This window comes from Mesoplodon densirostris, chromosome 4 (genome assembly GCF_025265405.1).
Source record: "Mesoplodon densirostris isolate mMesDen1 chromosome 4, mMesDen1 primary haplotype, whole genome shotgun sequence".
Lineage (NCBI taxonomy): Eukaryota > Metazoa > Chordata > Mammalia > Artiodactyla > Ziphiidae > Mesoplodon > Mesoplodon densirostris.
In genome coordinates this window covers 130,264,062-130,287,517 of record NC_082664.1, presented here as the reverse complement: position 1 = coordinate 130,287,517, position 23,456 = coordinate 130,264,062, and the positions used below count along the sequence as shown (strand labels likewise).

General features: G+C 40.5%; 1 protein-coding gene across 1 annotated transcript in view; it reads left to right on the top strand.

Moving 5' to 3' along the window:
* The window catches only part of RAB8B (RAB8B, member RAS oncogene family), a 66,082-nt gene that overhangs the window by 37,823 nt on the left and 4,803 nt on the right, over window positions 1-23,456 (top strand). The window contains exons 2-7 of the mRNA XM_060097214.1: window positions 9,381-9,441; window positions 12,525-12,585; window positions 17,547-17,624; window positions 18,764-18,853; window positions 20,050-20,115; window positions 22,995-23,045. Coding sequence (XP_059953197.1) covers window positions 9,381-9,441; window positions 12,525-12,585; window positions 17,547-17,624; window positions 18,764-18,853; window positions 20,050-20,115; window positions 22,995-23,045 — 407 coding nt within the window. The remainder of the gene's footprint in view (window positions 1-9,380; window positions 9,442-12,524; window positions 12,586-17,546; window positions 17,625-18,763; window positions 18,854-20,049; window positions 20,116-22,994; window positions 23,046-23,456) is intronic.

Genomic DNA, 23,456 nt, shown 5'->3' with positions numbered 1-23,456 from the left:
CGGGATCTTTCGTTGAGGTGCGCAGGCTTCTCTCAAGTTGTGGCACGCGGGCTTTCTCTCGAGTTGTGATGTACAGGTTTTCTCTCTCTAGTTGTGGCGCGCGGTGTCCAGAGCGCATGGACTCTGTAGTTGCAACTCGTTGAGGCGCGCAAGCTCAGTAGTTGTGGTGAGCAGGCTTTGTTGCCCGGCTGCCTGTGGCATCTTAGTTCCCTGACCAGGGATCGAACCCACGTCTCCTGCACTGGAAGGTAGATGGATTCTTTACCACTGGACCACCAGGGAAGTCCCTCTAAAGCTGTTCTTAAATGCACTGTTTTTGTTTATGTCAGGCATATGTTTATGGTTCAAAGAAAAATTAGTAAATCCTTCCTAATTTCTAGAATTAGTTTATGAATTTGTTATCGTTTGTTGGCATGATTAGATTTTATGGGTTCAGCTGTCTAATGAAGAATGCCAAGAATTGAATTTAATTCAGTAACAAGTAGGAAATTCCAAAACAGTGTAAAGATGTGCAGCTTTTTCAGCAGGAAGTGGTGATAAGTGTTACTGCTGATTTACACCATAAATGGGGTTTCATTTACCACTTCCTATTCACAGAGTAGAGGAACCAACGAAATCTGAAAACTTCTAGTCTGTCTTCTTTTTAGTATAACAGGTGTCCTTTCCTTTAAGGGCAAATAATATTCGCAGACCACTTGTTAGTCCATCTTTAAAAAAAAAATCCCCCTTTTCTAATATTGGATTTAACAAAACTAACATATTTGGCTGCCAGCGATCATTTCACGCTGTTGTCAAAACGTCTTCTAAATTTACTTTTAATGTGTTTTTCCTTTTGAACTTTAGATTTTCTAATTCTCAAATAAGAAAACAGATAGTAAATTTGAATATAAGTGAATAAAATAAAAAATAGTTCTAAATATATGCAGCAAAGTTGGCACTTGGTGGAAATGTGCTTTTATGAACTTATAGAGTGTGTTCTTAAAAAAGAACAATGCCTTGAGTGCCTCTCTTTCAATCTAAGTAACATTCTTAACTTTATTTCTACTTTTACACATTTTTTCCAAGTCCCTTCTTTATTTTGGAAAAAAAATAGTTTAAAGCTTCAATCTAGACTCACATTTTATCCTATTTCATTAATCTGTTTTTCTAATTAGAGCTTTTAGCTAATTATCCTGAAGTTAGCTACTCTAAAATTTTATTATTCTGCATGTTTAAAAGCCCACAGAAAAAACATAAGCAAAATATGGTTGTCAAAGTTTCAAAACTGGCAGGATCCAGCTATACTGTATATTCATTATTAATAATAAAAGTCTTGAGTAAGGAAGTGAATGTAACATTTCTTTAAAGTGGATTTCAATATTTGAGAAACTTTTTTTCTATTCCTGGAGTATCTCTGAAATGTAAATAGAGAAACCACAAAACTCATATTCAGATAGCCTGGAATCACAGATGTTTTTTGTTCCCAAATGTACTTTTGAAACAAAGTACATTTTTTTCTTTTTAATTGTAGAAGTGCAGTGTTAAACTTATACTTCTTAAAGTGGGTCGAAGGGGATAGATGACCCGTGTTTTTTCTCCCTCCATGTGCAACACTGGGGTAAACCCAGCATTGGAATCTTATATTGCTGTCATTCATTGAAAGGCTCAGTATCCCAGAAATCTGATTTTATTTTTTTCATGGCTCTCTTGACTTCAGCCAAATTGGACTTTTAGACGAACATCAGTGGGAACCACATGTCTAAAACTTCAGTTGAAGGAAGGTCCCTACTGTTTCTCCACCCCTGATTTTCCTGGGCCGGGCAAGGAAAAGTGACCAAGTGACCCAAGATAGAAGAGAGAGCTGTGTGTGTGTGTTCTAACCTCCAGCACCCATAGAGCAAAAATAAATCAAGTCACAGCTTAGGCTGAAGGTCGAGACAACTCCCTGGCCCCCCAGAGTTAGTTCTGAAGGCCGGGAAGAGTCCTTCTTCGTACTCTTTTCCCACACTTAAGCAATGGTATCCTTTTACCCATTCACAAACCTGGGCAACCTCCCTGTTCTCTTGAAACAAAAAAGGTTTTGTTATTATATCTGTTGGCTGACTAATCTGACTTTGGTGTGAAAGAATTTTGTCCATCTGTTCGCTCTCCATGTTAAATCGTATCTAACTTGCGGAACGAAAGGAGGCCCAAGACTGCTTATTCCAAACTCCTTTTCCCTCTAAGGTCTGTTAACTGTGGACTTGGACCAAGTTCAAAGTTTCTGTCCCTTTCTTTTGCTGGTCAAGCTCTCCCTCCAGGTCCACCACTGGTTTCTGAGAACTATGATTGATAAGCAGTGCTTTGGGCACGTGTTTGGTTCATATCCCTCGCTAGAGCCTCACTGCCAGCCTCTGCCAGGTCTTGTTCCTGTGGGTCGCCCTGAACAATGCAGAAGCCTCAAGTATACTCCACCTTTTCCTCAGAGGTGCAGGGCAGACCCCTGCTCCCCCAGCCGAAGCCTCTTCCCTGTCGCATTAGAGATGGAAAATCAGAGCTCCTTTGTTCCTCTCCCACGGTACCATTCCCAACAGTGACCACATGTGTATTCCTCCCTTGTCCTTGGCCCACATGGAAGCTCCTTTTCCTCCAGTTGGGGAAGGAAATGTCCTTGATACCCCTACTGGAAATCTGAGTGGCCAGCACTCCTTGCAGCCCCAAGCCACTCATCTGCCCCCTCACTTTCTGAGCTTGATCCAGTCTTTCTGTCACCCTGTAACTGGTCACCAAGGGCTCAGTCTATTGAACTGAGCACCAAGGCCCTCTTTGTATTGAACAAGTTGGGGAGGGGGTGGTGCCTGTTCTTCCCTGGCCCAAATCTTCTCAGGTGCCTTTCATCTCTCAAATTTGGTTTGATTTTTCTCCTGCCATGAATAAATGTGTGCCTCCCTATGTCATTTTTTCAGTAATTAGCCATTGCTTTTAAAAAACCATGAACAAATTTAGGCATACAAAAGTATACCTAATAGAAAACACTCCCACGTTCATGTAACCACCCCTCACTTTTAGAAATAATAAATAACAAGTAGAGCTGAAGTCCCTGTGAACCCCTGCCTAATCCCTCCTCTTCCATTTCTCTCCAGAGGTAACAGCTATCCGGATTTTGTTGATAACCATGCTTGCGTATTTTTTGTATTTTAATTACACATGGATGGATGTATAAATGATCCATACTGTTGTTTTTGGTATTGAAATTTTACAGAAATGGTTGGACTCTGTGTGCATGTCTGCAGTTGCTCTTTTCACTGGATGTTGTTTTGAGCTTCATTCATGTTGATACACGTGACTCATGTTCACTGCTCCCTAGTATTTCCTTATATACCAAGGTATTCTTGGCCTTGTATACCAGGGCATTCCTGTTTTTGCTAGTGCTTTGCTACGACCCGTAAAGAGGAGGCCTTCTCAGGGAGATGTGGACATTCTTGTATGCATCTCTTCAGGAAGGCCTGATCTTTAAATACCCAGATTTGATTTTAACCCCGTTTTGAATTGGCCTTTGTGAATCTGGGTAAGTTGCTGCGTCTCCCTGAGCCTCAGTTTTCTTCAGCACAGGGCGGGGACTGGACTCAATGGTCACTAGAATTCTGTGATTCCTTTCATTTTTCCCTTGGTGCCTCCTTATGCTACATAATATGTATCAGTGATGAGCAACCGTTTAGCATGAGAATCAATTCAGAAAAAATAAAATCTATTAGTGAGTGTGTGTGTGTGTTGTATGTGTGTGTGTATGTATTTAAATTCAGAATGAAAAATGGTTTTGAGTCCCTTGCGAATGTTTTCGTACAATTTAGATCTCCTATTTTATTGACTAGATAAATATTAATGAGAAAACTGGCGCTTCTTTAAAGCCATCAAAAAATTAATGTCAGGGCATATTCAAACAACATGGGAGCAACGATGGAGTCTTCTCTTGAGCATAGATGTTGGCTGTGCTGCCAGCCAGGTAGGCTGCATGAAGCCTGGTGGCTCATGGATTGCTCATGAGGTGGGATGACTCAAGGTTGTCATTTTGAACGTGAATTATTGTATTATGTGCTGCCAAAAAATGATGCTTTCTAAAAGACTATTGAAATACAGGGGGCTCTGGACTTCCCTGGTGGCGCAGTGGTTAAGAATCCGCCTGCCAACGCAGGGGACACAGGTTCGAGCCCTGGGCCGGCAAGATCCCACATGCCACAGAGCAACCAAGCCCATGCACCACAACTACTGAGACTGTGCTCTAGAGCCTGCGAGCCACAACTACTGAGCCCGCGAGCCACAAATACTGAAGCCCGCGCGCCTAGAGCCCGTGTTCCACAACAGGAGAAGCCACTGCAATGAGAAGCCCTTGCACCGCAACGAGGAGTAGCCCCTATTCGCTGCAACTAGAGAAAGCCCACGCGCAGCAACGAAGACCCAACGCAGCCAAAGATAAATAAATAAATTTATTAAGAAAAACGAAATACATGGGGCTTTTTGACCCTAAATGTAATCCTCTTCAGGAGCTGTGTTTTTTGAGATTGTGTAGTCCTTTTAAAGGGAGGGGGAAAAATTGCCCCCTTACTGCTAGGATGAGCTTTGGTTCTTGCTGCTGCCGATGACTGCCTCCTCCTTTGCAATCTCTAACTATATGGGGCTAGAGCACAAGCCAGGCCTTTGGAGCTGTGGGCTTGGGAACTCTCCTAACAGTGAAGATCATGGTTTAGCCCAGAGATGTTGTGGCAGCTACTTGGGTTGCTCGTTGTCCTTTTTTTCCTTCTTGTTCATGGCAGAACATGAGAAATTACCTTCAGAGAAGTACTATAGTTATCATGAAATTTAATAACATTTGTGCCAGAGTAGTAGTGATAGCTGTTAGGATCTCTCTGTTTCATGTAGCTATGAATATAAAATTTTATTAAATAAACTTGTATTATTCTAACAGATATTATGATGGATCCAACAGCTTTCCCCTCTCTCCTATTTTTAGCAGGATCGGGGGAGTGACCCAGCCCCAGGGATGGGCCTTGATTAATCTCAATTTAGGGATGGGTTTAGACTAATCCAATCTTGGTAACTGCCCAGGGCAGTGATTAGTTGAGGAGTTCAGTCTTGGCCCCCAGAACATGACATTCCCTTGGTTATAGATCCAGAAATGAGGCATGAAGGAAAGGTCGCTGGAGGCTTTGGGGAAACATTTCCTCACTTTTAAGAGAGAGACACAGGAAGATGATCTCTTTTCTTCTCAGTCTCGCTGTTGTAGTCAGGAACTGCTATCAGTCAGAGGATGAAATTGATACTCCCATGAGGGCAGAGCCAAAGGAGGTACAGAGAAATGAGCCAGAACTACTGGATTGAGCCATCTCTGAACCGGACGCGCAGGCCCAGCGGCCATGGCTCATGGGCCCAGCCGCTCCGCGGCATGTGGGATCCTCCCGGACCGGGGCACGAACCCGTGTCCCCTGCATCGGCAGGTGGACTCTTAACCACTGCGCCACCAGGGAAGCCCCTTAAGCTAGTTTGATTTGGGGTTTCTGTTATTTGCAGCAGAAAGCATCCTAATTGAGAAAATTGTATTATCATTCTTATGACTGGTTATTCTTTTAATCCTGGAGTAGCCTCAGAAAGTTGTCTTTCCTTTACAGTAAGTATTAATGCACTATATATTCTACTGATATTATTGTCAAAACTAATTGTAGAGATCTTTATTTTCTTAGTGTCATAAGATTTCTCAACATCCCTGCTATTCTCACGAGAGTATGCTGACAAAACTTTGAACTTCCAAGGTTTTCTTAGCTCTCTCCACACTTAGTAGAATTTAACCTTTACTTAATTACACAGGGGTATTTAACCTTTCATTTAGGATCTACTGCATACATGTTTCTGTGTGCAACCTAACTGGCAAAGAGGATGGAACCCTTGCTTGATGTGAGAGCAATTCAGGACAATATGTTAATAAACCCAGTAACACAGTATTGAATTGCTGTGCAAAAGCCAGGCCTGGAGGTAGGGATGGACAGGCCTGAGTGGAGAGGACCGCAGGGTAGGGTGGCGCCCTCAGAGAAGGCTGCCGAGTGAGGTAGCCATGCACGGGCAGAGGGGAGGAGGTGCGGGGGCCCAGTGAGAGAAACACAGGCCAAAGTTGGAGAGAGGCTGGGAGGGTGGTGGCGTTGGGAGAGCGGTGCACCTGGGGGGAAGGCTGGATTGCCAGGCCTAGGAAGTTGGATCCATGGCTTCTTGAATAGGGAGGTGACATTACCACAGGGATTGTTGAAAACTGTTCTCACAGTTGCATGCAGGGGAATTAGACCAGCAAGAGGTGTTGGCACAGCGCCCAGGGAGGCTATTACCATAATCCATGCATGAGGTGACAAGATCTGCCGGATAACAGCATCTGAATGTGTAATATCTTACATCTGTGTGGAATTTCAGAGTTCCCACAGCACAATCAAGCACATGATCTAATTTATCTAATGAGATTCTCTCAACCTTTTTTTTTTGCGGTACGCGGGCCTCTCACTGTTGTGGCCTCTCCCGTTGCGGAGCAACAGGCTCTGGACGCGCAGGCCCAGCGGCCATGGCTCACAGGCCCAGCCGCTCTGCAGCATGTGGGATCTTCCCGCACCGGGGCATGAACCCGTATCCCCTGCATCGGCAGGCAGACTCTCAACCGCTGCGCCACCAGGGAAGCCCTCTCAGCCTTTTTTATGGATGAGAATGTGGAGGTTCAGAACAGATAGGCAACCTCCTAAAAGTTGTTAATGACAGAACCCAACCTACAGTCTAGGTCTTTTGACTTCCAGGGCCAGGGCTTTTCAATAATAACATAAGTGATATTTCCCATTTTTAGTGAAATTCAAGTTGTGCTAATTTGACTGTGCTCTGCAGCATTTGTCTGTCACCTGGCTCTTGATAGCAGCGTCAACCAAAGCTAAATACCAGTTCACAACTCTTATAAAATGTTGAAAACCTCTGAATAGTAAACAGACGGTTAAGTATCACAGATAATGGTAGAACCTCCTCCAATAACAGAAAGGTAATCCTTCTAACAAATACAAAAAACAAAAGGCTGGGTCAGTAGAAAGTTTCCTCAATGTTTCACATGAATGGAGAGTAACTGAGACTTAAGGGCGCCTCAAAATGGCTTTGTTGAATGAAGGTGGAAAAGTTGCCCATGACTCCTGACTACAGGTAAAAAACAACCTTGAAAGAACCGGAGTTACATCTTAATAAAATAGAATAAGGAAAAGTATTCTCATTTGGCAGGCATTTTGACAGACATCATCTTTTACTTAAAATGTGAATGAACTATTAAAAGATGGAATGTTGGATGACTTTAGTCTTCCAGTTAAGAAAGTTATTTTCTGGAGATACAGTAAGTATTTTGAAAGTCATGAATTTTTCTTCTTTTTTACTGTGCTAAAAAAGCCCCATACACACACATAAAATAAAGTTTACCATCTTAACCATTTTTTCAGTGATCAGTTCAGTAGTATTAAGTATATTCACATTGTTGTGAAATAGATCTCCAGAACTTTTTCATCTTGCAAATCTGAAACTTTATGCCCAGTAAACAACAGCTCTCCTTCCCTGCCCCCTCCCTTCAGCCCTTCATAACCACCAGTCTATTTTCTGTTTCTATGAATTTGGAAAATTGTGAATTTTTAAAAAATATTAACATCAAGAAACATTTATTTCTTGCCTACCGCGTGTTCGGCATTGTTCTTGATGCGAGGACCAAAAAGAGATAAAGGCTAGAGATAATCCCTAGAGGGTCTTTGTTACACTGGATTTGGAGATATATAAAAAGATAAATCACAGTAAAAATCAATGTGTGTTGAATCTTAAATGAATGATGGCCACAGTGAATTCTGTGTGATGCTAACAATAATATTTGTGCTGTGTTGCTCAGTTTTGCTTCAGTGACTGCAGACCCTGCAATACTGAGGTACCTTAGAGGAGGAAATGTGAGCCAGATAACCTGGGGGGTATTGGGTATGAGATTGTATTTGTTAACATTACATGGTTATTAGTGAAGGGAAAGAGTAAGAAGCTGTTCTGCTGGATTAGCTTGGGTGTGATTGTTGTGTATTTCAAGATTCACAAGCGTACCTGAAAAGGTTCCCTGGGGGAAAAGTGCCACGCAGAGAAGAAGGGGCAAATCCACTTGGTTTATGCCTCTGCCATATATGGAGCTGGAGCCGGCAAGCAGCCTTTTTGGGTGTTCTCAATGTTAATTTGTAGAAATACTGTAATAATGTAGCCGTTGAAGGCTTTTCTCCCTCGAAATAGCTGCAGTTAATGTTTCAGTCACTTTAGAGGATGCATAATTGACGTTTTCTTGAAATGTCTTGGAAATCACTTTAAGGGGCTCTATAGAGAATGTGAAGGAGTAGAAACATCTGAGCTGTATTCACTAACTGGTCCCTTCAGAAAGAGCAGCAGCCTGTTCCTGTTAAATGGTAGAGGATGCTGATATTTGTCAGGGACTTTGTGGTTCTTTGTAGTTGAAATTGCTGAGTTAAGTTTTGAGCTACCATAGTAGGGGGAAGTAGGTGAGGGAGGGGTTGAACTGTTGAGTGCTGCAGCCACAAATGACTTTCACATGCTACCTGTCAGGCTGGTTGAATGCTTCTTAGCTTTGGCTTCAGGTTGGAATCACTTGGAGCTTTTAAAATTACTAGTGCGCAGATCCCATCCTTGACCAATTAAGTTAGAATCTTAGAATTTGGGGAAGGGAGCAGGCCTAGTCATGAGTATTTTTCTTTTTCTTTTAAGTTCTTGAGGTAATTCTAAAGTGCAGCCAGGGCTAAAAGCCCTTTTAGCTATTTCAGCGCTAGCCAGAAAGATGCAACATTTATTAACATGTATGTAAAGTACTTGCTAACTGTGTAAAATAAATATGCAGGCTTTCTCATCCCTGCCTTCAGATAGGTGGGTTTTGTTTTGTTTTTTCTTTCTTTTAGCCAGTTGCAGATTCTAAAGAAACAAATGGAAGGAGGTGGAAATAAAACAAAAAGAGGCCTCACGGCCTTCTTTAAGGAAGGACGGGGCACGAGGGGTGGGTAGGAAGCTTTGTTTATCTGTATTTCAGGAAGTGGAAAATATGGCATGTTCTCCATCTATCTAAATTAGGTACCTTTGAGGGATGTGTTCCATTTGTGTCAAAATAATGAGGCATATAATACGTTTCATTTAACATGTGTGGGAATTCTTTGCAGAGTAATTAGCATTCCTTTCTTCAGCCTGTATTCAGAGGAAACATACCATTCACACCCTCTCTGTGTTCACATTTTCCAGTGCGTTGGAGAGCTTTTTTTCAAAAGAAATCTTTGTCCTTTTCCTAATAAGACTTGGATTATATTTGAAGAAATTTAGCATGTCTTTCTTTCTTTTTCTGGCAGGAATTGATTTTAAAATCAGAACGATAGAACTAGATGGAAAGAAAATTAAGCTTCAGATATGGTAAGTAAAAAAAAATATATGCACACAGAATTTCTACCTTAATCAGGAATTGAATGTGGGAATTAAAAGGTGAATTGTGGTAAATTAGAGGTATCGTTTGGTAGCTAAAACTTCTTTATCAGAACCAAGGGGAAATGGGTAGGTGTTCAAAGGTATCTTCACCAAGAGTGGGATGGTAAGGATGATATCACTAAGTCTCACAGCCAGGAGAAATTTGAGAGCTCATTCTTCCAAAATGCTAATTTTATAGGGGAGGAAACTAAATTCTAAAGCGTGTCAGTTATTTTTCCATTGTAGTTGTTGCAGCTGTGCAATCAGATAAGGCAAAGTAGTCAAGTGGTAGGAACCCCAAAGTTCCTACCCCAGAGTGCTGATGTGGAGTCCAGCCTCTAAATTAGACTTGGTGTTATTTGCTTCCCTTCTTAGGGACTACTTGTCCTCATTTGTAAATTGATTGGTCAGACTGATGACATCTGAGTTCCCTTCCAGCTCTGATATTTTCTCATTTATTTGCATATTTCTTTTCCATAAATAAAAAATGGGGAACACTGCACTGGGGAATAGGAAGGGAAAAGGCATGCCTGTCATCTCTCATGTTATAATATGCAAGGCAAAGATCTCACGATCAGCCAACTCCAACTGGTTAATTCCTCAAGAATTTGTCATACTACAATGAATAAATATGGTTCCTGCAGATTGCCTGGTTGAATATTTTTGGCTTGAACTCAAACTCTTAGATTTTCTTCTTTTTTTTTTTTAACCTCCTTAATTGTTTTCAGTGTAGGGCCTTCCATGGAGCCACATAGATTTGGAGCCTTGAGGAAGGTTTTTGATGATGTTTACTGACCTAATGTGTGACAATAACAGCAGGAAACAAAGCTTAGAAATTTAGAGCATCATAGACTTAAGAAGGAAGCAGGGCAAAATAATAAAGTAATACATATATATCAGCTTTTTCCATAGGCTGTTTTTCTTGTTTGAATTTCAGAACCGGGATAGAACTAGAACCTTATATTGAAATCTGCCAGCCTTTCTTTTATAGGAAACTGGGACTTAAGAGTGGTTAAGTTCATCTGAAGGCATATGTCTGGGTTAGTGATGGAGCTGGGACACCTACCCAAATCTCCTGGAACCTTGTGTCAGCTTCATGTATTAGCCTTATATAGAGGTTCCCCGTATACTTCACTGGAAAACATTGTGTAGGTCACCACAAGCTACTCTTCTCATCTATTGGTATTTAATAAGAGTCAAATATTTTAAAGAAAAAAAAATTTTTTAAGGGGTAAGTGAAGAGAATCTCTGACTCTGTGCTGTACAGTCCTGATCATAACAATAAGGAATGTTTCTAGGAGCCTGTGGGTAATCAGCTAATTGGAACCCCATGGCACTATTTATCAGTCCTCTTGGCAGCAAAGTAGTCTCCATTCAATCTTCATGACCTGCATTTAGGATGGTAGGGTTTCTCCTCCATCCTTGCTGCAGAGTTGGTTCTAAATCAAGTAGCATGTTAGAATCAAAATACAGTTATTCTGTGCTCCCCTGGTGGCACAGTGGTTAAGAATCCACCTGCCAGTGCAGGAGACACTGTTCGAGCCCTAGTCCGGGAAGATCCCACATGACATGGAGTGACTAAGCCCGTGCACGACAGCTATTGAGCCTGCGCTCTAGAGCCCACGTGCCACAACTACTGAAGCCCGCTCACCTAGAGCCCGTGCTCCGCAACAAGAGAAGCCACCGCAATGAGAAGCTCGCGCACCACAGCGAAGAGTAGCCCCCGCTTGCTGCAGCTAGAGAAGCCCGTGCGCAGCAACGAAGACCCAACACAGCCAAAAATCAATCAATCAATCAATAAAATATGGTTAGTCTGCTCAATGGTGTTTGGCCCCTGTTTTCCTCATGATTTGTTTGCTGAGTCCCAAACAAGTGCCTGTGTATCTAATCCTGATCAGTGAGAGGATGGCAGGATAAGATGATGGTAGTGTGAGGCCAGGGCCTGCACTAAACAGCCAAGGTCTAGAATGCTTGAGTCTCATTCAAGGGTATGAGCTGTTTAGTGGCAGAACTGGGACCACAGCCCACCTGAGCCTGTTTCCTCTTCTGCAGAACAAGGGTGATGGTAATACCACCAAATTGGGCTGTGGTGGGCATCATTTGAGCACCATGTGAAAGTATTTTATGTAAGGTATACATTTTATGTAAGGTATACATAAATGGTAAGGTATTTATTAATGTTTTAAATTTACTATATTTCCCTTAAGCCTTTATCTCATTTGGGTTTGGTGTGTGTTAGATTTTTAGTATATTTCCACAAATGCTTCTTTTTTAGTGTATTTCCACAAATGCTTTTTTTTCCTTTTAGGAATATTGATTTTTCCCAGATATCAAGGAAATTTGACTTCCTTTATAGGGGTTGCTTTGGTAAATGTAATTCGAAATGTTGGCATTTTTCAGAATGTATTTAAATGGTACGTCATCCTCCAGAAAACCAAGAATAAATGCAAGTTGATGTAATTTTGAGGTATTGTTCATATTTTGAAGTCTTTGTCAACAATTATGTGTTGAACTCCACACTCTCATTTAATCACGGGCTCTAGAGCTGAAAAAGTTCTTGAGGAGACCCATTTTAGTGTGCTCTGATGAGCAGAATTTACACGGTAGTAAGTCCAGCCCAACTGCTTGCTTTGTACAGAAATCAGACTTTCAGTCAAGAGAGCAAAATGCCTTAATCCTTGGGCATTTATAAAAAGGATTAGAACTGCCTCTAGGAGTCCAAGAATTTAGAACTATTCTCTATTCTGTTCCTCATCTGACTGACGAACACAACATGCCAGTTCCTAGTAGGACCATGCATTTTCCTGTTGCTGCTTTTGTCATCAAGGTCCAAGTTTTCCACCCAAGTCATTGTGAGCTCCCGACAGGCTTCCAGAGGCGCAACAGGCTCCCTTTGGGTCTCATTCCCCATCTCCCTGAAACCACTGCATTTGTGAGCAGACCACAATTATATCTCCTACAGCTTCGAGTGTCTCCTCAGCGATTCTTGTGATGACTTTGCAAACCACTCTCTCCTTTGTTTCAAATTTTAGGGACACAGCGGGTCAGGAAAGATTTCGAACCATCACGACAGCATACTATAGAGGAGCTATGGTGAGTGTGTTTTAAGGTTTTGTGGAAGTAAAACATGAATATTCATTCGTCACATTTGTAAGATTCAAGCTAGAGTCTAGTACATTGGAGAAAATAGATTTTTTGATGTGCAAACAAGACATTTAAAGGGGTTTTTACGTTTTGTGTTTAGTAGCTGTGTACTCTACCATTGGTCTTCATTATATTAATCATGTAATTAGCTTGGAGCGGTTTTAGAACTCCTCCACACATTCTGAGTGATCGTGTATTTTTGTGCTTTGTCCTTTTATTAATACCTTTGCCAAATCTTAGCAAACCACAAGCTCTGTGACTAAATATTCATTTCTTGCACCCTCTCCCCATTCAGCCCTGCCACCATCATCCCTTATCTCTCACCAGCTCCACAACATCCACTCCTATTGGCTCATCTCTCTGGAGTCTCCTCCACCAGCATTCTGCCAGCTGGCCAGGAAGTAGCCAAATGATCTGTGACTCTCTGAGGCTTAGAATCTGGTGAATCTTGACTACCAAGTCCTTCTGTGCTACATCCTAGCCTTATCCTTGTTATCATAACCTCATCACTTGGCTCTTTTCCATCCTAAGATGCTTCATCTATACAACCCATTATATTGTTGGCTCAGGGTAGATTCTGTGTAGTGCTGTGAGTACAGTGGTGAATAAGGCAGCTTAGAAGCTGAGCTCTACTGAACCAAGCCTAAAACGTCTGACCCAGAACAGGGCTTTGTCTCTGGCTTTTAGGCCTAAGCCAGGTATAACTTGGAGCTTTAAATGATGATGAAACCCAATATGCTCAGAGTCTTGGAAGGTTGAACAGTTGAGATCACGTAGCCCAGCCTAGTAGACTCTGAGGTGCCAGCTGCCAACCTACCCAGCTCATTGCATAAAAGACCGTTGTGCTTCTGAGAGTGGTGTGGACATGACGGAGCTGTAGGGGTCTTAGCTGTCCCTTTGCCACAGGAAGGTGCGATCTGAATCCACAGATCCCTCTATTATGCTGCTCTCCCTCCTCCACTGCCACTCACCCCCCAGTATTTGAGTGCCAGTGACATCCCCACACAGAAGTTGGAGATTCCTTTTGGGAATTCCTTTTTGAAGCTCTACCACCTTGGGACTCTATACCACTAACCATTTTATATGTATGTGTTCTCCACCCTATAATACTTTGAAGATTGTAAAAGGTCATCCTTTTAAGAAGGGCAGTTGTCAGCTACTCTCTACTTTGCTTAGATTGGAATCAAAGGGAAGGGACTTACCTTGTGTGGAGAAGTTTGTTTGTTGTTTATTTCCTCCAGAAAGGATTTTGGGGGTAAATAAGAACATCTTAACAGGGGTGATTTAGAATAGTTTATAGGTAATATTGATTAGAGGCATCTCATAAACACAGGCCTTTTTTTTTTTTTTTTTTTCCTGTATGCGGGCCTCTCACTGTTGTGGCCTCTCCCGTTGTGGAGCACAGGCTCCGGACGCACAGGCTCAGCAGCCATGGCTCACGGGCCCAGCCGCTCCGCGGCATGTGGGATCTTCCCGGCCCGGGGCACGAACCCGTGTCCCCTGCATCGGCAGGCAGACTCTCAACCACTGCACCACCAGGGAAGCCCAACACAGGCCTTTACATTGACCAATTTTTTTTTATTTTCTAGGAATGATGTATTGATACCACTTGCAAGCTTGTTTTCAATACAGAGTGGGCAAGAACACTTAGAATGTGGAGCAAGTGTCTTCCTTGGCTGTGTAGCTCTAGTTCATGGTATAAGGAAAGAGATCACTGAAATGTGTTCTTTAATTTAGATTTCATTTATCTACTGCCTAGCCTTTTTTCACATTACTGCAAATAATTAGAAATTGTTGCTGTTCTAAGATATCTTGTCCTTTTCATTTTGAAGGCAGGGATTTTTGTCTCTTGTTTTACTACAAATGCCAGTGCCTTGCACATAGTAGATGCTCAGTAAATACTTGCTGAAGGAGTGAATCAGTGAACAATTTCAGACCTAGAAACAATCTTAGATACATGTTCACGAAATCCTGCTCTACTTGAGTCTTGGATCCTGCGTGTCATCTGTTCCAGTGGGATGTGGGGCCGTTGTGTTCTCATTTCAACAGGTGGTGGTTCTGGCAGGTTTAGTTTGGTTGGCTCAGGTATGCGGCGTTTTGGTAAGCACAGTACTGAGTCTGACACCGTGGCAGAGTCCTTTAGTCTATTTCAAACTATTCAGCTACATTTGTAGGCATAGCAGTAACCCTGACGGACAATCGGGCTTTGGGGGGAAAAGGGACCATATCATTGCATTATCACCATTTCTCAGTACTGTCTTGTGAACTCTTAGGAGGCCGTTGTTAAAGGTATGTATACCAGATATATAAAGTTTTTACTTGGTATACCGGAACTTGTATTTCCAGCTGATTCATAATATCAGTTAGCTTACAAACATAGGGAATAGTCAAAGGGTTTCTTCTACTGAAACCAAAGATATAAATTAATAATTGTTGCCAATTATTGAGTCCAAGCTGTGTCCTGGATTCTAGGTAAAGTACTTTACAAATAATATCTCAGTAGATCCTCAGAAATCCAGTGTGGAAGATGTGCTGTCCTCATTTCCTAAACACAGACTGAGAGGGATAAAATAACTTCTCCAGGATCTCCCAGGTAGCATGTGGTGGAGCCCAGACTTGATGCCTCTGACTCCAGAATCTGTGCCCTTAACCACTACACTGTGTTCACACTTCCTGTGCTAACCACCCAGAGTGCTACTTGACAGACGGCAGTAAAGATCAAGGTTGTCCACATAGCCCAAAGGGAAGTAAAGCTCTGGCAATTTTTTGCTTATTTTTACTATTGTAGGTAGCTAAGCTGTTTGAATCAGGAATTATTCAGGTTGCATTTTGAGGCTTTTAAAAATTATGGTAAAATATATGTAACATAAAATTTAACATTTAAGTGTACAGTTCTCCACTTTGATTTTTTTTTTAATTACCTTGGTAGTTGTAAAATCTACTTTACAATGTAGCCAAAGTTAAACATTTGCATTTGAGGCTAGGAGGAGGGAGGATAGAGAAGAATATTGTTTGTCATTTAAATTTAAATAATAATGTATATTTTTCTGGTTGTCAGAAGGTTACATGTAGTATAGAAAGCTTTGAAAATCCTAAGAAATCATCTGAAATCCCACCACCATAAGAGATAGCTTCTGTTAACATTTTGCTATGTTTCCTGGATTCTTTTATCTATGTGTATTTTATATGATTTATATTTATTTACATTTATATTTTGTATTTATTTACAAAGTTGGAAGCCAGACCCTGAAAGATTTTGTCTGTTATTTAAGGAATTTTAATTATGAGTACAATGGCGAGATGCCAAAGGATTTTAAGCAATGAAGTGATAACTCTGGTGCCCTTATGGAGAGTGGATTAGAGGAGGTTAAGAATGAAAGCAGGGAGACGTAAGTCATCCAGGTAAAGGCTAATTGATGAGAATGTGAGTAAGGCCTTGCGTGTGGGGTATCAGACTGTGGAAATGTGGAGGTTGTTGAGTCTACAGGACTTAGTGACTGACTAGTGGTGGAGCAGATTACTCCCAGGGGTCTGCTTGGGCTGTCTGGCAGGGATGTATGGCCCTTCTTCAAAACGAGAGTACAAGGAGGAAGAGAAGATTTGAAGGGGACAAAGACAACTTCCTATTTCACTTAGTTGAGTTTTCGGTGACCACAGGGGCCATCTGGGAGCCGATGCCCTGTCAGTGTTCTCCAAGGCACACCTGACCCTTTCTATGTCTTCGGCCTCATCTTGTGCCCTTCTCCCATTGGATCTGGGCAGTCTTGCCAAGCTGACAGTCTTTTACTCAACCTAGTAGGTTCTGGGCCTTCCTGGTGAGCAAGATATTTATCACATTTCTGCTATGTCCCAGGCACTGAGGGCTTCCCCTCTTCACTCCAGCCTCTACCCCTTTGCCCAGTTCAAGTCTACTCAGCCCTCAGGCCTTGGCTTTAATGTCATTTTCTCAGGGAAACCTTCCCTGAGCCACCCCAGCCCCTCAACCAGATTAGGTTAGCATTTTTACTCAGATCTCCTCATGCTTCTTCATAGCGACTGTCTAAATTATAATTAATTATATAATTATTGGTTCATTGTTTTCTTTGCTAGCCATCCATGAGAAGAAGGGGCCTTGCCTATCTTATTCACTACTAGTAGCATTTGGTATACTATCAGGCACATAGTAGGTGCTCACTAAATATTTGTTGAAATGGATGAATGGGGGGTGGATCTAGCACTTAATACACAAGTGTGGTCTTGTGATACAGATCTTGGAATAGGTAGCATACAGGTGTCAGTTGAAACATTTAGAAGATAAACCGTTTAAAAATACCAGACGTGGGGTCTTCTAAAATATGATGAGGATGCTTTTCATTAAACTGTGTAACAAATGCATTATATTTTAAGTGTCTGTGATTTACTTAGACAAATAGTAACTTTTTTTAGTTTAGTAACATTTCAGTCAGTTCATATAAAAAGAAAGAAATCTAAAGCCATATGGTTACAATCTTAGTATAAGAGTCAGAAACAAGATAATTTCTGCTTAGAATAAACAAGTGCACAACAGAAACGATTACCTCTTACTCTCAATGTTATCTCTATTTTAACTTAAGTATCCTTTTAGCTTCAGTTGGTGCCAGTTTTATTATATGAGGCCAGGTAGAAAGGGTGTATCATCTTCACCATAATCACTAATTCATTAAAGGTTAAAAGTGAAATAAATGTTAACAGAGTATTTTTTTACATGGTGAGACAATGGAAGATTTTATTTATTTCTGTTTCTCTGTACTTAAAATTTTTATTATAAATTCCTTTTATAAAGATAGAAAAAGGACAAACACAAGCTTTCTGGAGGAGAAGAGTACATTGACATTATATTCTTTAACTTTAAATAATAAAGTACTAAATAATGGTCTTTTTTCCTCTTATAGGGAATTATGCTGGTCTATGACATCACAAATGAAAAGTCCTTTGACAATATTAAAAATTGGATAAGAAACATTGAAGAGGTATGTATGGAAAGAGAATGGATACTAGAGAAGAGTCCTGCTGGGTGCTTATAAAGGGCTCCTCCGGTATGTATGGAAAGAGAATGGATACTAGAGAAGAGTCCTGCTGGGTGCTTATAAAGGGCTCCTCCGGTATGTATGGAAAGAGAATGGATACTAGAGAAGAGTCCTGCTGGGTGCTTATAAAGGGCTCCTCCCTTTATAAGTGTCTCAGGGAGACACTCAGGGAGTGTCTCCCTATCACTCAGCTGAGCTGCTAGGAAGTAGGGCGTAGGCAGGTCAGGCCCTCTGCTCTGAGGAGTGCCAGGGAGGGTGACATCTCTGGTACCGCCAGTCTGACTTCTCTGCTGGACTGGGGGGTTACAGACAGAGGAGCAGTTTCACAGAATTTTAAACTTGGCCCTTATCTTGAAAATAATTTAATCCAAGCCCCCATTTTACACATGAGAGGACTGAGGCCAGAAAGAGATGACTTGCATGTGCTCATAGAGCCTTTAAAAAGGAGAGCGAGGATTAAAACCTCTGGTTCTCAGGTTCTGTCTGTTCCACCATGCTGTTTGACGGACAAAAATATATCTTTATTCTGGCAGTTTATCATTTTGCCCTTCTAAGATTTTCTTCATCTTATATATTTAAAATTTGGTTTAGTTCCAGTTTGATTGGTATGAAGATTTTTTTAAATGTCTTTGACATTTCAGAAAGAAATCTGACTCTGAAATAATTTCGTACACATTTATATTAACCTACGTGAATTTATTGTTTAAGTAGTTCAGAATCCAGAATACCTTCTGCATTGGCTCACTTAGTACTGAGGTTTTCTCCCTTCTTTGACCCAAACTAACATTTGGAAGTTTTTTTGTTAGATAACTTTAAGTTTTATTTTTGTTTGTTCATGTACCAAAAAAGACATGAGAATGACTGCAAGCCTTTGGGAAAAAAGTTTGCATGGACTCTTATGCTGCAGCTTTCCCCTCCTCTCATCTTTAAAATTTTTCTGTGAATCAGGCCTTGTGTTGAGTGAAAGATTATTTGTCTTATAATTAAATTAATGGATCTGTTTCTGACAGGTTAAGATTTGCCTATTGAGTAACTGTGTTTTTCTCAGGTTGTTTGTCTGACATACTGTTTTCTCCCTGCAGCATGCCTCTTCAGATGTTGAAAGAATGATCCTGGGCAACAAATGTGATATGAATGACAAAAGACAAGTGTCAAAAGAAAGAGGGGAGAAGGTAAATTTGAACTGAATGCATAAAGATTGGAATCTACTCACGTTAAGCATTCATTTTCTTACTATTATTTAATTATTGATTTAAGTTTTAAAAACATCTATATTTTAATCTGTTAAAAAAACAACAAAAGGGTTGTAATCCATACTTGAATGGTATGAATTAGTATTCGAGCTCCAACTCCATATACTGTGTAGTCATGACTCATTCCTAAAGAATTTGCTCTTTTCTGGGAGATACAAATTGGTCCTTTTTCAGATTCCTGCAGCTTAGAGTTCAGGCTATTTCTTCCATATCTGTGTGTAAATGCCCAGTTTTGAAGTTAAACCAGTTCATTCTCTTTGAAAAAAAAGTAGTAGGATAGGTGAAGTTTCAACAGTAATCATTTTTCAATTCATTTTTTTTTCTAAGAATATTTTACTACACATTAGATTTAGGTCATTATGGAGTTTTAAACTCTTCATTAAGCTACGGATATCATTTGTAGGCATTTCTCTATTTTATGTCCTGCAAAACAAGAGTTTATTACATGTACGTATTCATTTCTATGACATTTTCCAAATTGACTTAGAGGCTTCAATTTTTTGTCTTGGAATTTTGCTTTAGACTTCTTTTAGTGATACATGCAAAATGCATTTTGTTTTTCAATCTGACTGCGAACTTTTTTCCCCTAAAAACATTCACTTAATCTTGGTGTTGCAAATGAACTGGGAACTCTTTGGAAACAGATGGAAATGTAGAAGAGTTCACAATTTGCCACAATCAATAGAAACCCAAGCAGTGAGTACTTAGTATTTTAAGCTTTTGTTCTTTTATGCACCAATTTATTAAAAAATAATGAAAAGTTACAATAGTAACTGTTGGAGGTTTGTACTTTGGGAGCAGATAAAAGGGGCAAATGTATCCCAAATTAATGATAGGTTTGCTAGTGATTTTATTAGAGAACTACAGGTATAATCGAAAAAAAGGGAAGTACTTATGTTTTGAGTGGAAGTGGTGCCATTTTACTTACTTGTGGTGATGAAGTTAGATATCTAAATTTCAAACATGATACAGTAGAAGAAAGCAAAGAAATTTGAGAACCACAGGAGTTCTGAACTAGGTACTCTCCCTTTAGGACTCTGAAAAACCTAAAAAATATAAATGCTCTATATGTTCAAGAAACTTGCACTGAATTTAAATGTCTCTCTGTCTTTCAGTTAGCAATTGACTATGGGATTAAATTCTTGGAGACAAGCGCAAAATCCAGTACGAATGTAGAAGAGGTGAGAAGGAATTTTTTGGTGACTTATTACGTAGTAGCATTAGTGTCTTAGGTGCCTGTGTTCAAGCAACTCTCCAAGCCTTGATATTTTTCTGACTTAGTGAATGCCTTGTGGGAAATCCACTTCCATTCTGTAAACGTTTATGCTTCTGACTTTTATGTGGATCCTGGTTGTTGGATTTCTAACACCCGTCCTTCACATGGGATATATTAGATTGCTCAATTAAGAGTCACTGAACAGGGCTTCCCTGGTGGCGCAGTGGTTAAGAATCTGCCTGCCAGTGTAGGGAACACGGGATCGAGCCCTGGTCTAGGAAGATCCCATGTGCTGTGGAGTAACTACTGAGCCCGCGGGCCACAATTACTGAAGCCCACGTGCCTAGAGCCCATGCTCCTCAACAAGAGTAGCCACTGCAATGAGAAGCCTGCAAAGAGTAACCCCCGCTCGCTGCAACTAGAGAAAGCCCGCGTGCAGCAACGAAGACCCAACACAGCCAAAAAAACCCCCCAAAATGGTCACTGAACAGAAGATGGAAGTTCAGGTTAAGTTCAGTTTTGCCCTTTGTTTGGGAAGCTGGAAATCCTTCTCTGGCCGACCAAGCACACTGTCCTCTGCTCATTTATCATTGTCCATGTCATCCTACAGTAGCGTGTAGCACAGAGTCTTAATTACTTTCATGTCTGCACTCTCTCAAGAGAGAATTAAACTGTTAGCTTATTGAACAGATTCCCTTAGTGTCCATGTTTGAAGTCGATTAAGCATGATACATTTTAACACTATGGCATTAAGTAGAAATAAGAAAGTGTGTTTATCAGAGAGTAGTTTTAATAAGTTTTCAGTAAGTTAACTGTTAAGACCAAATTATCTAAGGTCTTCTAAGAATAGATTTTCTTTACCAAGCGCAGAGTTGTTGATAATATTTTCTTTTTAAAAAACATTTTAAAAACTGATCATAAAAATAATACATGTACTATGTGTTAATACACATAATTTATTTAACAATAAAACAGATGGTTTCATAAACATTTAATTTCTCAAGCTATTCATTCTTCACCATGACATATGGCTAAAAATTGAGACTTAAGTGACTCGACTAGTGGACACTGATCAGAACATTTTCTTTCTTTTAAACAACTAACAGTCATTTTTTCAGGTTGGCTAATGGGTGTTAGGAAACAGGAAGCCTCTACTGATTTATTTACTCAACCATAGATATGCAGAAAAATGCTTCCTTCTGCTTGCTACAAAAGGATTTCCTTTCATCAGAAAGAGGGGAGCCTCTTCAGTCAGGTTTAATGTTGGAGACAGGAGAAAACCTTGCTCACTGAGATGGCCCACATAGGATTGCTGCCACAGAATGAGCTCTGTACCCTGGCTTAATGGAGCAGACTTCGGTCTCTGTTAGTCCTGAGCCCTGATCATACCTGTGACTTAGAGAGAGTATTGAGTTGGGAATTCCCTGGTCAGGGAACTAAAATCCTGCAAGCCGCTCGGTGTGGCCAAAAAAAAAAAGAGAGAAGAGAGCATTGAGCTATGGAAATATAGACCTGGGGATTGCCCAAGCTGCTTATTCTGGCCAGGTAGTCTGCAGAAGTTAGCAGATTTCCCGGGGCTTTAACTTAGCCTCAAAAACTGAGATGGGCTTACTTAGAAACTTTGACTCACAGGTGACCAGTGTGACAATGAGACACTGACAATGAGTGATAATAGTAGTTATCATATTGCTTCTTTTTGACTGGTTTAATAATAATCCTTTTGCTGAACATTTTTGGGGGGCATTAGGAGTGATTGGGAACAGACTGACATACCAGTGGGTTTAGCATGGAGACAACTGAGGAAGCCTTAAGAGTCATGTAGAAACAAAGTAGGGATGATAGTTTTTTTAAATTATTAATTAATTTATTTATTTTTGGCTGCGTCAGGTCTTAGTTGCAGCACAGGGGATCTTTCGTTGCAGCAGGCAGGCTCTTCATTGCGGCAGTTGGGCTTCTCTCTAGTTGTGGCACACGGGCTCCAGAGTGCATGGGCTCAATAGTTGCGGCTCATGGGCTCTGTAGTTGTGGCACACAGGCTCTCTACTTGTGGTGCACGGGCTTAGTTGCCCTGAGGCATATGGGATCTTAGTTCCCCGACCAGGGATTGAACCCCTGTCCTCTGCATTGGAAGGTGGATTCTTAACCACTGGACCACCAGGGAAGTCCCAGGGATGATAGGTTTTAAAAACGTTTGGCTTGGGTTTGGGTCAAGAGGCACTAGGCATAAAATGCCAGTGAGATTTGTCCTGCTTCTATTTCACTGATTTCCACAGTGGGGAATTTAGCTGAGCTGTAGGAACTGTTGGGATTTTGGATTGTTGCGACACGGGAGGTTATATATTCTCAGGCATAAGAGTGAAAGCAATTTGAAAGAGAGGAGGTTGGGAATAAAAGGTGGAGATTTTTGTGAAAACAAATTTTAGAGCTATAGGGTAATTCATAATTATTCCTTCAGTTATCAAACAGATATTCAGCATCTCCTAGACCAGGAACTGTGCCCCACTCTGGGGATGCCCAGGAGCTTTAGAGCCTCTGCCTCCCAAGTGATCTTATTATACCCATAATTCAACAAGTGTCATATTAGGAACTTGTGCCAGATGTTATGTGCAGAAAATATTTGATGAATGACAGTTTGATTACACTGGAAAACCGTTATGATATGATAAATGAAAAGTAAGTTACAGTAGTCATGTGTCTACTGTGATTGCAATTATGTTCTTTTCTCAATTAAAAACCTCAAATTAATATATTTATATTTTATAATGAAATAATAAAAAAAGGCTACATTTCTATTTTAAAAGATATTATAAACATATAATAATGAAATCTTTGGTTTACCTTTAGGCATTTTTTACACTTGCACGGGATATAATGACAAAACTCAACAGAAAAATGGTTTGTATGACATATAATTTTTATTTTCCTTATGCTGTTTTTAAATTTGTTTTCTTATTTGTGTTGTTTATTTATTTAATTAAAGGGATAGGCCTGATTATAATATATTCACATTAACCCGTTTTCTCCCCGACTTACATTTTCACCCGCTTAAACTTTGATTCTTATTTCTGTTTCTTCAAATTTCTTATTTCAGAGCTGCAGTTGTTTCAGTTCTTTCCTCTGGCTCTTTAAGTGGTCCTTATTTTTATTATTTTTTTAACATCTTTATTGGAGTATAATTGCTTTACAATGGTGTGTTAGTTTCTGCTTTATAACAAAGTGAATCAGCTATACATATACATATATCCCCATTAAGTGGTCTTTAATTGAATTTTGATCAGAATAATTAAAGTAATAATGGCAAAATTA